Raw genomic sequence first — 13,791 nt, forward strand, 5'->3', positions numbered from 1 at the left:
GTCCAAATAAATCATATGAAATGAAACTGCTAAAGGCACACCTTCAGAAAAAATTGCTTTTCACTACTCCAATAGTATGATTGCATTTTTTTTAAAACATTGATGGAGCAACAGATTTTTTATGAAATCATAAAAGTGGTTTATTTTGTTTGAAAATCCTATAAATGTATGAGGTGGCGACACAGACACAGGGTATAAAAGCAGCACAGGGTAAAAGACATGCTTTATTTTAAAGTGTAGTTAATACTTGTTCAAAACAACCACTTTAGCAAAGTTTGTGCTATTTTTTTGGTTTATTTTGATAAATAAAAAAATCAGTATTATTCAATAAATATGCTGTCATTATATGTGTGTATGTGCATTTTAAAAATACAGAAATAAAATTATTTTAAGAAGCTAAGATTTTGAAAGCATTGAATGATATCCCATAATCATTTAATATAGATTTACAGTAGTAACAATAAATGTTTGATTATTTAAATATGATGGTTTCATTATAAATATGATTATCTCAAAGGTGGACACGCAACTTAAGCCCATAAATACCATAGTTTTACATTCTTCTGTTATTGAAAAACTGTTGCTTTAATTACCTTGAAAAAAACTGAAAATTATTAACAAAACCTGTCTCAAAATACAGTCAATAATTTTAGCGATTCTCATTTGCTACTTAAATCTACATTTTAAAAAATATTAAAAATTTGATCAAATTAGCACAGAATCAACTTTTGCTGATCCGGGTTCCTTATGAATATGCAAATGAGCCCCGCCTCCACACACTCACTCAGCTCAGAGATCCACTCGTTGACGATCACATGTTGATCTGATTGGTTACAAGGTAGTTTGTGACGTCAGAAACACCAGCGATTTCAAACCGTGTTTTTGAAACTGTCTTTGTTTCACTGCAGTTTTAAGGAGAAAATACTCAGCAATGGTGTCGACTTATGAATTTACACATGGTTTGTCTTAAAGCATATTAAAAACACCACATAGACATATAAACAACATTAAAAGCTGGATTTTCACCACAGGGGGACTTCATTAAAAGTGCTAAGCTGATTTTTTGTGCCATCTAGTGGTTTAAAAGAGAATAAAGTTAAATGCTCCTTTAGCCCGTCGTACTCTAATATTTACTCACCTAATGACTTTCCAATCCTGTGTGACTTTTATTCTTCGGTGCAACACAGTTATTTTCCAAGGAATTAAAATCAATGTACTTAGAAAAGGGCCATAAAAGCATCAGAAAAGTATGTAAACAGGTTTGGAACGTCATAAACATTACAAAACAACAACTACTCGTTCCAAGAGTAACAATTAATACAAGATCACTCAGTTTTAAATATGTTTTAATGCCCTAACATGTTAAAAGGGTGGTATCAGATGATAATACTATTATGATTTACAATATTCATTTGGCATAGTATTTCCATTACACACAATTTTATCAGTAAAAAGAAAATGGGATGGAAACAGTTATTTGGGAGACAAAAAATTTCAATTAGTTTGATGCATTTTCCCTTCGTTGAAAACAGAACTGTGCAAAACGACGATGGGAACTGTGTTTAAAAAACACGGTATTACCATGGTACCGGTTTTATGAAGGTAAATGTAATATTTTATGAAGACTTCTTCAAGACCAAGTAAAGGAAGTGTAAGGGATAAGTTGAAGAAAACACAATATGTTAAAATGTTCTTTAAGGGAGAAACACTGAGTATAAGCAACACTTCAGAGTTTGAAAATATAAAATCAAACAGATATCCATAATTTTTTTTAAGTAATTTTACCAAAAAACATATTTTACTGAACCTTCTGATCATAATGCAAAAACAATCATGAACTTCCTCAGTATTTTTGACTTGATTTCCAGTGCAACTGCATAAAGATTCTTACATCAAGATGCATTTATTAGAGATGCACAAGCACAAATATATGAAGTCTTGTTTTCTGTGAAATCTATCAAAATGTTTATGCTTAAAATGAGAACAAATATCTGAGAAATGCATTTAAAAAACTGAAAAACTTAATTCAAAGGGAAGTTTTCCCGACTAATTGACAGATGTTTGTTCTTGTTTTAAGCATAAAGTCAATTCATATCGAGTTATTATTTTTTTTACACTTGCATCTCAAGTAAATGTATCTTGATTTAAACATGTTCAGATTAGAAAAGGACAAAAATGCAAAGAAATATATGAACTTTTTCTCTCAATGCTCTGATTTAAGAGCCGCAGAAACCCTGTCAATGCAGATCATCATGCAAATACAATAAAGCACACATCCATCCTTTTTCTCTTTCTTTATTCGTTTTGTCTCAATAGATTTTACACTATTTTTCTGGAACCAAAAACATTTGACTATATGACATAAAATAGCACATAATATATATATGCACAAATAAAACATTTAAAATGGTTACATGAAAACTAATATCATCCAAAGAGGGCTTGGTTTATAATTTTCTTCTGGTATTATTATTATCTCTGTGAATGTGTCGATGGGCTACTGCATCACTGATGGAAGTCAAGCAGCACAGCGTAAAAATACCCACAATCCCACTGAAAACAGGAACGGGGCATTGAACAGCATCGACACCGTCAAACCTTTCGGCCTCTCGGTGACAACGCTCCCAAATAATAATAATAATAATAAACTCTTACATGTCTTAGTTATAGGTATAGTATATTCATATATAGATGGAGGTGAGAAGTAAATTCAGTAGACCTGTTGACACCCTAGTACATATTAATAGCTCTGAAACACAAAAGCTTAAAAACAATGGACTAAAGGTAAGGCAAAGTGTTTGGATACGCTGTGTCTGCTCAGTAGAACTGATCCCAAAGTGCTTTTTTTCACCATCAGTCAACAATTTTTGTGTCCCACAACTCATTTGGGGAGAAATCCCATATCAACAACATCCGTTACTTTCATCACATGTGCAGATTTTCTTTTTTCTCTATAGTGTAGATAGAAACATTCAATATATTTCTTTTTTTATCTTCTCAGATTAAATTGAAAATAACTTCTTAATTTGACATAAAATACCATGCAAGATGCTTACTGAATATTTAGGTTTCTGGTTCAACTAAAGCCATAAAACAACCATCATTGATTTGTGTCGCCATACAATATTCATTGTGCATCGTTTTGAAATGAACATCTTACAGTTACAGGAAATCAAAGTGCAACCGTTGGGTTGTTGAACAAACCAGGACAACTTTCATAAATAATATAAAAAAAACGATCTTCACAAGTACTTGAGATCCTTTGTCAATTAAAAAGAGGGGCGCGGGTTAAACGTTTCTTAAGTTACGTCACACTATTGTAACTGGTGAGTATTTACTACTATCTTAAACGTTACACTGTTAAATGCTACGGAGAAATCTCCTGGTAATATAATCTCGACATAAACAAGGAAATGTTCCGATATCTGCTTTACAATCTAACCTTTTGCAGTGCTCTAAAAGAAAGAAAAACCAAAGAAAAGAATCAACTTAACAATTACATCATTTACAAAAATACCAAAATTTAGTATCGCAACTTTAGGTTGCCACAGCAACAACTTAATATTATTATGAAATAACTATTATACTACTGAGAATTTTTTTTTTACGTTTTTTTTTCTTTCTATTTTAGCTTTTTTTTTTTTTTTGGTAAAACATTACCTATACAATAAACATTTTTTTTTTTTTTACATAACACAAGCAGTTCTACAGCCCGGCCTGCGCTTGCGCTGCGACGTCCCGAACGCGAGATCTAGAAGCGGCTCCTGATTGGCCGAGGCCGCCGTCGCTTTGAGGACGCCCGCGCGAAGCCAAGCCCGGCTTAATAAATTACATTCATTTTTAAAATAGGTTACACCATTGTTCCGTGTTCTAGCATTTAACAAAACAAAACAGAATGACGATAAAATATATTTAAATCACTTTCCACTTCAAAAATTACATTAAAACTGTAACTTTTGGACAAAAAAAAAAAAAAAACGAAATAAAAAAGCCCTAATAGAAAAAGAAAAGGAAAAATGCTAAGACCAGTGCCATATTCCTGCGAAACCAAACGTCTCGGTGGATTGTCTGTGTTAATTGAGCACCATGAAAAGACATGATGTTTCTGATTGGATGGGTAACGCAGGCATGCACACGCTCACATGGATGCACAAACACACGCTTCGCCCATCAGAAATCAGGCAGGAAATTAAACATGAAACGATGCGGTTTAGAAGGAAAACGACAGAACGGACAGTCCTGACTCGACAACGAAACTGGTTAAGAACACAATCGTCCGCCAAACTCAAACGTCACGCGACGTTACAGACATTTAGCTCGTCCTTTACATTTCCGACGTCAACAGAATCAACATTCGAGCCATTCAGTCTCGCACCATGTAGTGCGTAAATGAAACAGACCATGATGATGTTGTGTACGAAATGCATGTACGTCTACGCGTTTCTCGTCTCTTTCGTCCAAATTGGTCAATTCGGGAGCTTTTTCTTGAGTGTTTTTATAACCCCCGACCCCACATAAAGTCATCTTCTCAAGACGCTTGCTGTGTAAAATAGATTTCTTAGGCACTTCTAAACTGTTTATCAAATAAAACAGGATTATCGGCGAGAGCGTCAGAGATGGTCTACTTCAACGCTTCGCACCCCCTCCTCCTCCTCACGTTTTCATCCGTTCGCTGGGCACCGTGTGATTGGGACAACGAACAGGCAAACTGGAGAAGTCCGTCTCGTGTACGAGTTTGTTTTACAGCAGCTCTCCAGTTTAATGTAAGCCCTTGGCACGGGATAGAAGCCAGAGTCGACTCCCTGATGGCCAGTGTTCCCACGGACACATCCAAATCATTCACCGTCCACTTAAAAACAATAAAGGAAGGAGTAAAACACAGTCTTTTAGCAGAGACAGAAAGGTGGTTGCATGGCACGTGGTTTGCCACATTCGCACACAGTAAACCTTTCTTTGGCCGCTGGGGATGAAAACAAAAACGAATCATTTCCGCTTGCGAAGACGGATCAGCTCAAGTCCAAGAAGGAGTAACCGGAGGGAGGCGCATTTTGACCAGGAGACAATCTTCTTTTGTCCGCCATGTGACATTCGGTGTATTAAAACAAGAAAAAAATGTAAAAAAAATAATAAAAAAAAATCAAGCAACCCCTCTTTCCCCTATCCGGAGGGTCATGGGGATGTTAAGACAAACTCTGCAGGAGACGTCCTCCCGTTCAAGACAATCAAGCACTTATTATTAAGCACTATTTCTGACAGTGCAAACCGAGTGTGTGTGTGTGTGTGTGTGTGTGTGTTTGCGCTTGTCGTCCGCTCAGGGTGAACATTGTGCATTTGTTTTTCATTTAAAACAACCATGGGAGAAAAATACACATTATCTGACTGGTGACGATCGTTCGGATGAATCTCAATTATGCCTCTATGAAACGTGCTGTACATTGACATATATATATATATATATATATATATATATATATATATATATATATTCATATATATTTTCTTGTTTCGTTTTTTATATCTTTTGTTTTTGAAGTTAGAAACCGGTTGAGTCACTTTTCTGAGCATAACAGGTATACGGTGTGTGTGAGTGTGTGTTGTGGCTTGCTAATGTGTTTACGCTTTATCATGCAGGTTGCTGTAGTTCTATCGGGGAGGGCAGGTCGTATTTACACAGGGATCTTTTTGGGTTTCTCAAAGCAGCTTCCTGACACCCCGTTCCTCTCCGGTGGTTTACTTCAAGATGATCTGCAGGAAAACAAACACAAAACAGCATCTGAGTATTAGTAAAGGCCCATGAAACATCATAATCCATCTCAAGGACTCAGACTTATAGGCTACATGACACCGTGTAGAGAGAGATGATGCCGATACGACATGAGCGAGGGATGTGCATGCTATTTATTGAGCGTGTGCATGTTGATGTAGTGTTTGTACTGTAGAGACTCAAAAATACTCCCTAAAAAAAGATTGTCTTCGTGTTTAGTCTTTTCATGTGCAAAACGCAGCAAATGCAAAGGATTTGGCTTTATTTGCATGCTTCTGTTGAAGAATATTTGTTAAATAATAAAAAATAAACAATGTACACTTCCATTAAATGTTTTAATATTTTTGAAAGAAGTCTTTTCTGCTCACCAATGCATTTATTTGATCAAAAATACAGTAAAAATTGTAAAATAGTATTCCAATTTAAAACGGCTGTTTTCTATGTGAATATATGTGTAATTTATTCCTGTGATCAAAGCTGAATTTTCAGCATCATTACTCCAGTCTTCAGTGTCACATGATCCTTCAGAAATCACTATAATATGATGATTTGCTGCTGAAGCTTTTTTCACGATTCTTTGGTGAATTGAAAGTTCAAAAGAACAGGATTTATTTGAAATAGAATCTTTTGTAACATTATAAATGCCTTTTACTGTGGCTTTTGATCAAAATAAAAGAATGGATTTCTTTCAAAAAACGTTTGCATATATAGCTTCCATGTTATTTTAACAATACATGTTAAAATGTCAACTTTGGCAGGCTATCATTGCATACAAAAAAATGATGTCGCATACTGCATAAATAGCAGTCGTATGCTAGTATGCGAGTCAGAACACAGCCAGGTCTCCATCTCAAAGTGTGGATACAGTCTCATTCGTTTCATCCGGTTATATAACAGCATTTATTAGAGGTGGGAATCAGCAAGGCCTCGGGTCACAGAACAATATTTTGATGTCTTTATGTGTGTTTTTCTGCAGGTTTTTAATTCTTCTGCATGCATGCATGTGGGAGTAATGTAAACCCATGGAAATGCCTCAAACAACATCATATATAATCAAAAAATATTTAATGACATAGCTGGTCTATTACCGCAAAGTGTGTTGGTCGTATATCTAATCTTTTGCCTGGATTCAAAACATCTTGATATGTTTTATTAAAGTAGCCCAAGCCAACAGTAAAAGCGCAGTGTGATCAAGCTTCACATCCTAGTTCAGTCACCAAATGTGTAAAGTCACCATGAAACACAGTCAGCGTTGTGAGGTAAAGGTGTGTGACTGCCGGCTGCACCGCGGCATGATGGGAAAGCAAGGCCAGAGAGGGTTCACATGCAAGCTACACAGTGATGAGACAATGACAATGTGGAGAACAGCGACTCTATGTTGGATTATGATATTGTATGTGATGTAAACCAGGTTTAGCTGCTATTATTAAAAAATAAATGTAATTTATTTCAGACTACTGTATTCAAAGACCCCATGAGCAATTTGACTAGCCGTTTTCTGTCCTAGTTTAGTTAGTCACACTGAAAAAACATTATATGCTACTTGCTATTAATAAACAGACGGAGCTAGGATATATACATATATATATTAATATGTAATTTATCAACAGTATATAATATTACTAATTCATTTAAATAGATTAAATAGTGTAAATATATGCAATTATATTTTATTTAGATATAATTATATTTTTTAGATTGTATAAACATAAATATACTTTTTAGCAACAGTAAATATAACTATATTAATGTAAATATACACTATAAAATAAAAGCAAATACATTACAAAATATAAATATAGAATTCTAGAGCTTTAAAGTTTAAATGTGCATATCTGACTTTCAGTAATATCTGAATTTTAATACTTTTTTAAAAGTCTTAACTTTTTTTAATACTTAAACCCCATTACATTAATAATGCAAATATACTTCATTTAAAATAATAGATATATTATAGAATGTAAACGAGCATATCTGAAGTTTTTTTAAATATATTTTTAATAACTATTTTTGCAATAATGCAAATATACATTACATAAATAATATTAATATAGAAATAGAGCTTTAAACGTGCATATCCATTACAAAAAAAAAAATATATATATATATATATATATATATAAAATATACCATTATAATAATAATGTAAATATACTTCATTAAAGTAGTACATACACTATAGAAGGTACATTTTTGATTATTTAAATTTGTAAATGTGTATATGTGAAGTTTTTTAATATATCATATTATCAATGTAAATATACATTATTAAAATAATACATACATTATATAATGTAAATGTTTGATTCTATAGACCTTTAAATGTGCATATCTGTTTTATATATTATTCTATATCTCTGTAAAAATATATATTCTACAGCCAAGAATTAAAAGCCACTAAAACTCATGAAGCCTTTTTAAGCTACATGGTTACAAACATTATTTTGATATCAAGTAATTGCTAAATGCACACAAGTAAATAAAAAGGTTTCATAACCGTTGATATTAGATTAAAGTTTTAACATTTAAATGAGCTTTAGGGAATAATTCTCAGTAGCTCCTCTCTCTGTCCAGGAGGGGGCGCTGCTGCCCTACAAATACAGCTCGCAACGACCCCTCGCACATCAGATCCAATGGGGAGCGCACAGGCCAGGGACGTCCCATCAGTTCACATACCAAAAGTCCCACTTAACACTGAGTCTCAGGCTGTGTTCGAAACGGCATACTATCACACTTTTATTTCCTACCATATTTTCTGTATGCATGGAATACCCAGATGACCTTCCATAACTCAAGGACACTGAAATCAGTATGGAAGCTGTGTTCGGATTGGCATACTGCCATAGAAGTCCTACTGTGTTGCAGTATGCAGTGTGTATACAGTGAATAGTATGCATGAAATTCCCGCATTACCTACTACATCTGCTGAAACCTGATGTACGCATCTGAGGACACTGCTTGGGATACTGATTCCCACAATGCAACGCGCTCCATGTGACGTTTCATCTGCGTGTAGAATTCAGCGTGAGTGAACTGGAGGCGGGGAATAATTATTAATGTAACACTTTTATAAGTACACATATACATGTTAGGGTAAAGTACAATCTAGCTGTGTTTCCGAAAACACTTGTTAGTAGCACAGAAATTTCACTTTAATCTCTACGGCAGGTTTCCGATCAAGTCAAATCAATTTATACAGCGCTTTAAACAATACAGATTTCAAAGCAGCTTTATAAGCAGGAATATAATGATTCAGTGATGCAAACAGAGACCAATGCTTCAACAGAGCTTGAAAAAGAAAATATTGTCATTATAATGATAAATTCCCTCAACGATTACATTCTTGTGATGTCGACCAATCAGTTTTGGGAGAACGTGCGCTTCATAGTAACGTGTCTGCTTTATCGAAAACTTCTAATTATAATTACGATGCAGTCAGTCATATGAAATAGCCTATTCTCTTGACAAATAAAACCATATATTATTTCAGAATAGCTTTTTCCCCAAGGTTTTAAATACCACCTGACTTCTACACTCCTCTATTTTTCTCTCTTGTGTAGAACCGTAATTAAGTGCACTGTTATTACATTTAATCCTTTTTGCACTGTATTTGGTATGTGCAACTATTATAATACACTGCATACACATGTGGGACGCCTTGCACATTCCTTGTATATTTTGCATACTTGTTTGAGCTTGTTGAATTGAGAATCACGATTTTTTTGGTTGTTGTTTCAAACAGAGATCACCATTCTGAACAGACAACTAAACAAATGTACATGTTATTTACATAAAAATCAGGTTGAGTGAATGATTCAATGACTCACTCATTTCACTACTGGATGAATCAGTGTTTTTTGAATGAATGATTCAATGACGATCGATGTAATCAATACAGTTGTTATTTGAAGTGTCATGTGACTATTTCGTCTCTATCTTGACCGTTTCCGTAGACACCTATACATTTTATCCCAGTACTTCTGTGATAACAGGAATATGTGTTTATGATACTGTTTGGCCGAAAAGACTGTTTGTGAAGCGGTTTTATATATGACAGATTGAATTGTTCCGGAGTGATTTTGTTAGACAGACAAATCGTTGTCATTTAGGAATAAGATCGCGTGGGTGTTTGAGTCGAGATCGCAAACTTTTAACTATAAATCATGTAATACTAATACTCTGCCAATAAAGTTGATTCAGATCTTGCATAACTTTTTTATGCTTACAAAATATATATGTAATATGTAGGTTTGATTTGATTTGTGATGTTTTGTAAAACCCAGCTATAATGAGTTATTTTACCTATGTATAATTGAAGCATTCCTGTTACCGAAACCCTTAAAATCAGCTAACCTAATTTAGGCAATTTGATTCAAACATGATGATGTTATTTTTTATTTGATTCAGACTAGTTAATGTACATGTTACCACAGTAAGCTAAGTGTTTTCAGTGCGGAGCAAATCTAATCAACTGATTTTAAGTGAAAAACATGATTTAATTGAACCGAATCAACTTGACTTACACCAACAAACAGAATTTGTATGGGTCAGATCGAGACCGTAAGTGAGGATCGAAATGTAGGACATTTTCAAAAAAAAAAAGCATGTTCAGCACATTTATTTGTAAGGTAACAACCTGTTTGTCATGTGACAACTACTCGTAGCATATTGCATTCTATTTCACACACTAATCTCAAAAAACAGTAGGCAGTATGCACTGTGTACTGGGCAGTAAGCAGTGAGTTAGTGTGCCATCCCGAACACAGCCTCAGCTCAGTAGATTATAACGTGACCTGCGTTCATCCGCTTCAAGCTAAAGTCGTCACCTCGAAGCTGCGTCTGTGCAGCAGTCGAGCGTTTGTTTACGCCTCTCTCGCTGCATAATTAAACTCATGTGTGAGATTAGCGCTCGCGGCGATGACTCAGCGGACGCTGCTGGTTCTGTCTGTCTGGCTCTGAGACTGACGCAAACAAACACCAGAGAAAAGGCCTCTGTGTTCCTTCTTCAGCTCTGAAAACCTGCATTAAAACACCACTGAGAACAAACAGCACGAGTCCGTTTCGGATAGAAGCATCTGATAAAAGTATAATGTAAATATTAATGTGTCGTTTTTTGGACATTTTGCACAATTGACTATTTATTTTCTTCATTTATATTTCTGGCCTTACGGTGCACAAATCAGTGGTGCACGCTTTTCACCATCAAATCAATTTATTCTCACATTTTTATTGTTGAAAATCCTGTTTCACATGGAAATAAGTCAAGATGGTTAAATAATCTGAATCTGAAATATTTTGAAATAAAATTAATAATAGATAAAATAACAATATATAATAAAATGACTAATATAAAAATGTATACAATACATACAAATACATAATTACCAAACCATTAATGAAATTATTATTAATAAACATCCTTATTATTCTTGTTGTTATTAATATCTCCGTTTTCAATTTTCACATTTATTTCTCAGTGGTTTTGACATTTAAAGCATTATAATTGTTATAATAATTTAAAATAAATTTTAATAATTTAACATTGTTTTAAATGTATAACTATTACTAGTAATATTATATTTATTTAATAAATATTTAATAGTTTTATAATACATTGTTTTTAAATGTACAATTACTACTACAAACATTGAAATATTTATTGTAATAATATTAAAGTTTAATAGTACTTATTACCACTATTATTTTTATTTGATAAATATTAATGAAATAAAATCGGAATGATTATTATTATATACATTTAAAATATTTAAAAATATTTTTATTGTTATTATTAATAATGAATTTAACAATAGTGTAAATTTCCAAACCACAGAAAAATGTGAAAATTTCCCACAAACGGATATTTCACTCGAATAAACGGGATACAAAACACTTCTCCTGTTCAGTGTTACACTGAATCCTAATCGGTTATGAAAGATATTGTACGATTAAAACATTCATCTTTTAAGCTCAATTAACGTGATTGGAGACTGCTGAGACGTGAGGTGCAGTACTTCATTCTCCTGCCAGGTGGCGCTGAAGAGCCTTGAACCGTCTGGCAAGAGACCCTCAGGAAACAGGTTCAATTTCACGTGATTTGACTACAAACGTCCCAGTTCCTGAGAATATTCAAGCCCGGCGAAACAACAGGAAAAGCCACTCGGTGGCAGGAAGGCTTCATTTAAGAACGACGGAAGTGGGAAAGCCCTCAAAGTCTGACCCCGAGTGAACAATACCAAAGAATGGGAGCGGTCCGAGAATGCATGATGGGAATTGATAAAAGATCTCGGATTTTCAGAACATTATAGCTGTTTTGGGTGCAGTTTGACCTCTGAATTTGCCACAGAAACACATTAAACGGTGTTGACGTGTGCGCAGCAGGAGGTCATGAGCAAGTCTAGGGCTATTGTCACACGGACGCTGTAATTGCCGGTTCGTGAACGTCACACACATTCCCTCCTACAGCACCATTCTTAGCGCCTTGTGGAAAAGCCTCGTCGCAACGTCCGCCCTGGTTCTGCAAACCTCACCTTCTCCCTGCCTTCCCAAATCAACCCAGAGCGGGAGAATACGTGGAAATATGACTGTGTATTTTAAGCTCGACACCAGACGTGTTTGCCATCAAGATGTGTAGATGAGGAAGGATATCTCGACATCAAAATAAAGCAAGGACATGCAGAACAAAACAAGAAAATAATGCAACACAACACAACTACTATTTGCCAATGTGCGAGCTCTGAATAAGCACCGATCCGTCCGAATAAATGCTTTTGATTTTGCCACTCGTGCCAAAGAATTCGAGGCAAAGTGCTTATTCAGAGCTCAGGGATTTATGAAAGAAAGCTTTTAAAAGGAGCAAACCTGATTGGCTGGTGCTGTTGTTGCGTAGGGGACACTTGTGGCAGGAGTTGTTGCTGCAGAGACAGTAGCAGGCGTAGCACTGTACATCATGGGTACTTTTTCAGGAAGGGAACCATGGAAGCAATGAACAGGTAGGTGGAGCATTATGGAAACCAATGCAACAGGTGTTTGGTTGGTTGGTAGGGTTTTTGTTGTTTGTTTTTTTGGTTTTGTAGTTTAGCAATGGTGTATATTACAGAGCAGCGAGCCATCGTTAGGTTAAACCAGCAGATGGCATGCAATCACGATGCAAAGCGAGAGAAGCATGGGAAAAAATAAAACAAAAACAAGAGGAAAAAGGCTGATTACAATCACCTCAAGGAAATTTATCACCATAATCAGTTGTTCCCAGAGAAGTCTGGCATGGGTGGTTAGCTCGAGTGATAGATTACACGTGCTGTTAACGCAGATCGGGCGAGGGCAATTATGATCACGTGGGCTATTTCTCTAGGAAACTGATCAAATTTCCCAATCAATAGTACACAACACAAGACAATGCCTATTAACAAGAGCCTGTTCGCTTGGATCTGCCGTTTTCACACAAATCCCTTTTAAACGACTTTAACATGACAGTTTTAAAACCATTAAATGTTAAAGATGATAATAATAATAAAAAAATAGCCACTGTGAAAGATTGTGAAATTAATTATAATTAAAAAAATTGTGTAAATATATCAAATGTAAAATAATAATATGAATTTAAAATAATAGTTAAAATAAATGAGTACTGCATTATAATATATCCATATGTAAAATACATACACATATAAAGAATACAACAATAAAAATAATAATGTGGCTGTCAAAATTGTTTTTTTTAAACGAATTAAATTAAAATGAATAGTGTAAATGTATAATATTTATACATTTTATAAAAATGAATAATTATAAAAAAATTCTAATCCTAATAATGTACATATAATTTTTTTAAATTAAATATGACAAACTGAATAATATAAAATATATATAATTCAGATAATAATAATAGCCACTGTGAAAAAAATTGGAAGTATATTGAATAATAATATGCAAAACACATAGAATTACTGTATTAAATAAAAATAACCACTGCAAACAATCAATGAATAAAATGAAAATCCCCAAAAGAGAGAAATGTGAATATTTCA

General features: G+C 34.3%; 1 protein-coding gene across 38 annotated transcripts in view; it reads right to left on the bottom strand.

Moving 5' to 3' along the window:
• Positions 1-2,282: 2,282 nt before the first annotated feature.
• The window catches only part of mbnl2 (muscleblind-like splicing regulator 2), an 87,300-nt gene continuing 75,791 nt past the window's right edge, over positions 2,283-13,791 (bottom strand). For 8 of the 38 annotated variants that reach the window (XM_077205415.1, XM_077205410.1, XM_077205423.1 and 5 more), the window contains 3 exons: positions 12,626-12,720; positions 8,678-8,797; positions 2,283-5,745 (listed from right to left, as the gene is read on the bottom strand). In XM_077205415.1, coding sequence (XP_077061530.1) covers positions 8,681-8,797; positions 12,626-12,720 — 212 coding nt within the window. In that variant the 3' untranslated portion in view covers positions 2,283-5,745; positions 8,678-8,680. The remainder of the gene's footprint in view (positions 5,746-8,677; positions 8,798-12,625; positions 12,721-13,791) is intronic. The other 30 variants (XM_077205418.1, XM_077205413.1, XM_077205429.1 and 27 more) reach the window with 8 other exon arrangements.

This window comes from Siphateles boraxobius, unplaced genomic scaffold (assembly GCF_051911475.1).
Source record: "Siphateles boraxobius isolate OS27281-9 unplaced genomic scaffold, OSU_SipBor_1 53, whole genome shotgun sequence".
NCBI lineage: Eukaryota > Metazoa > Chordata > Actinopteri > Cypriniformes > Leuciscidae > Siphateles > Siphateles boraxobius.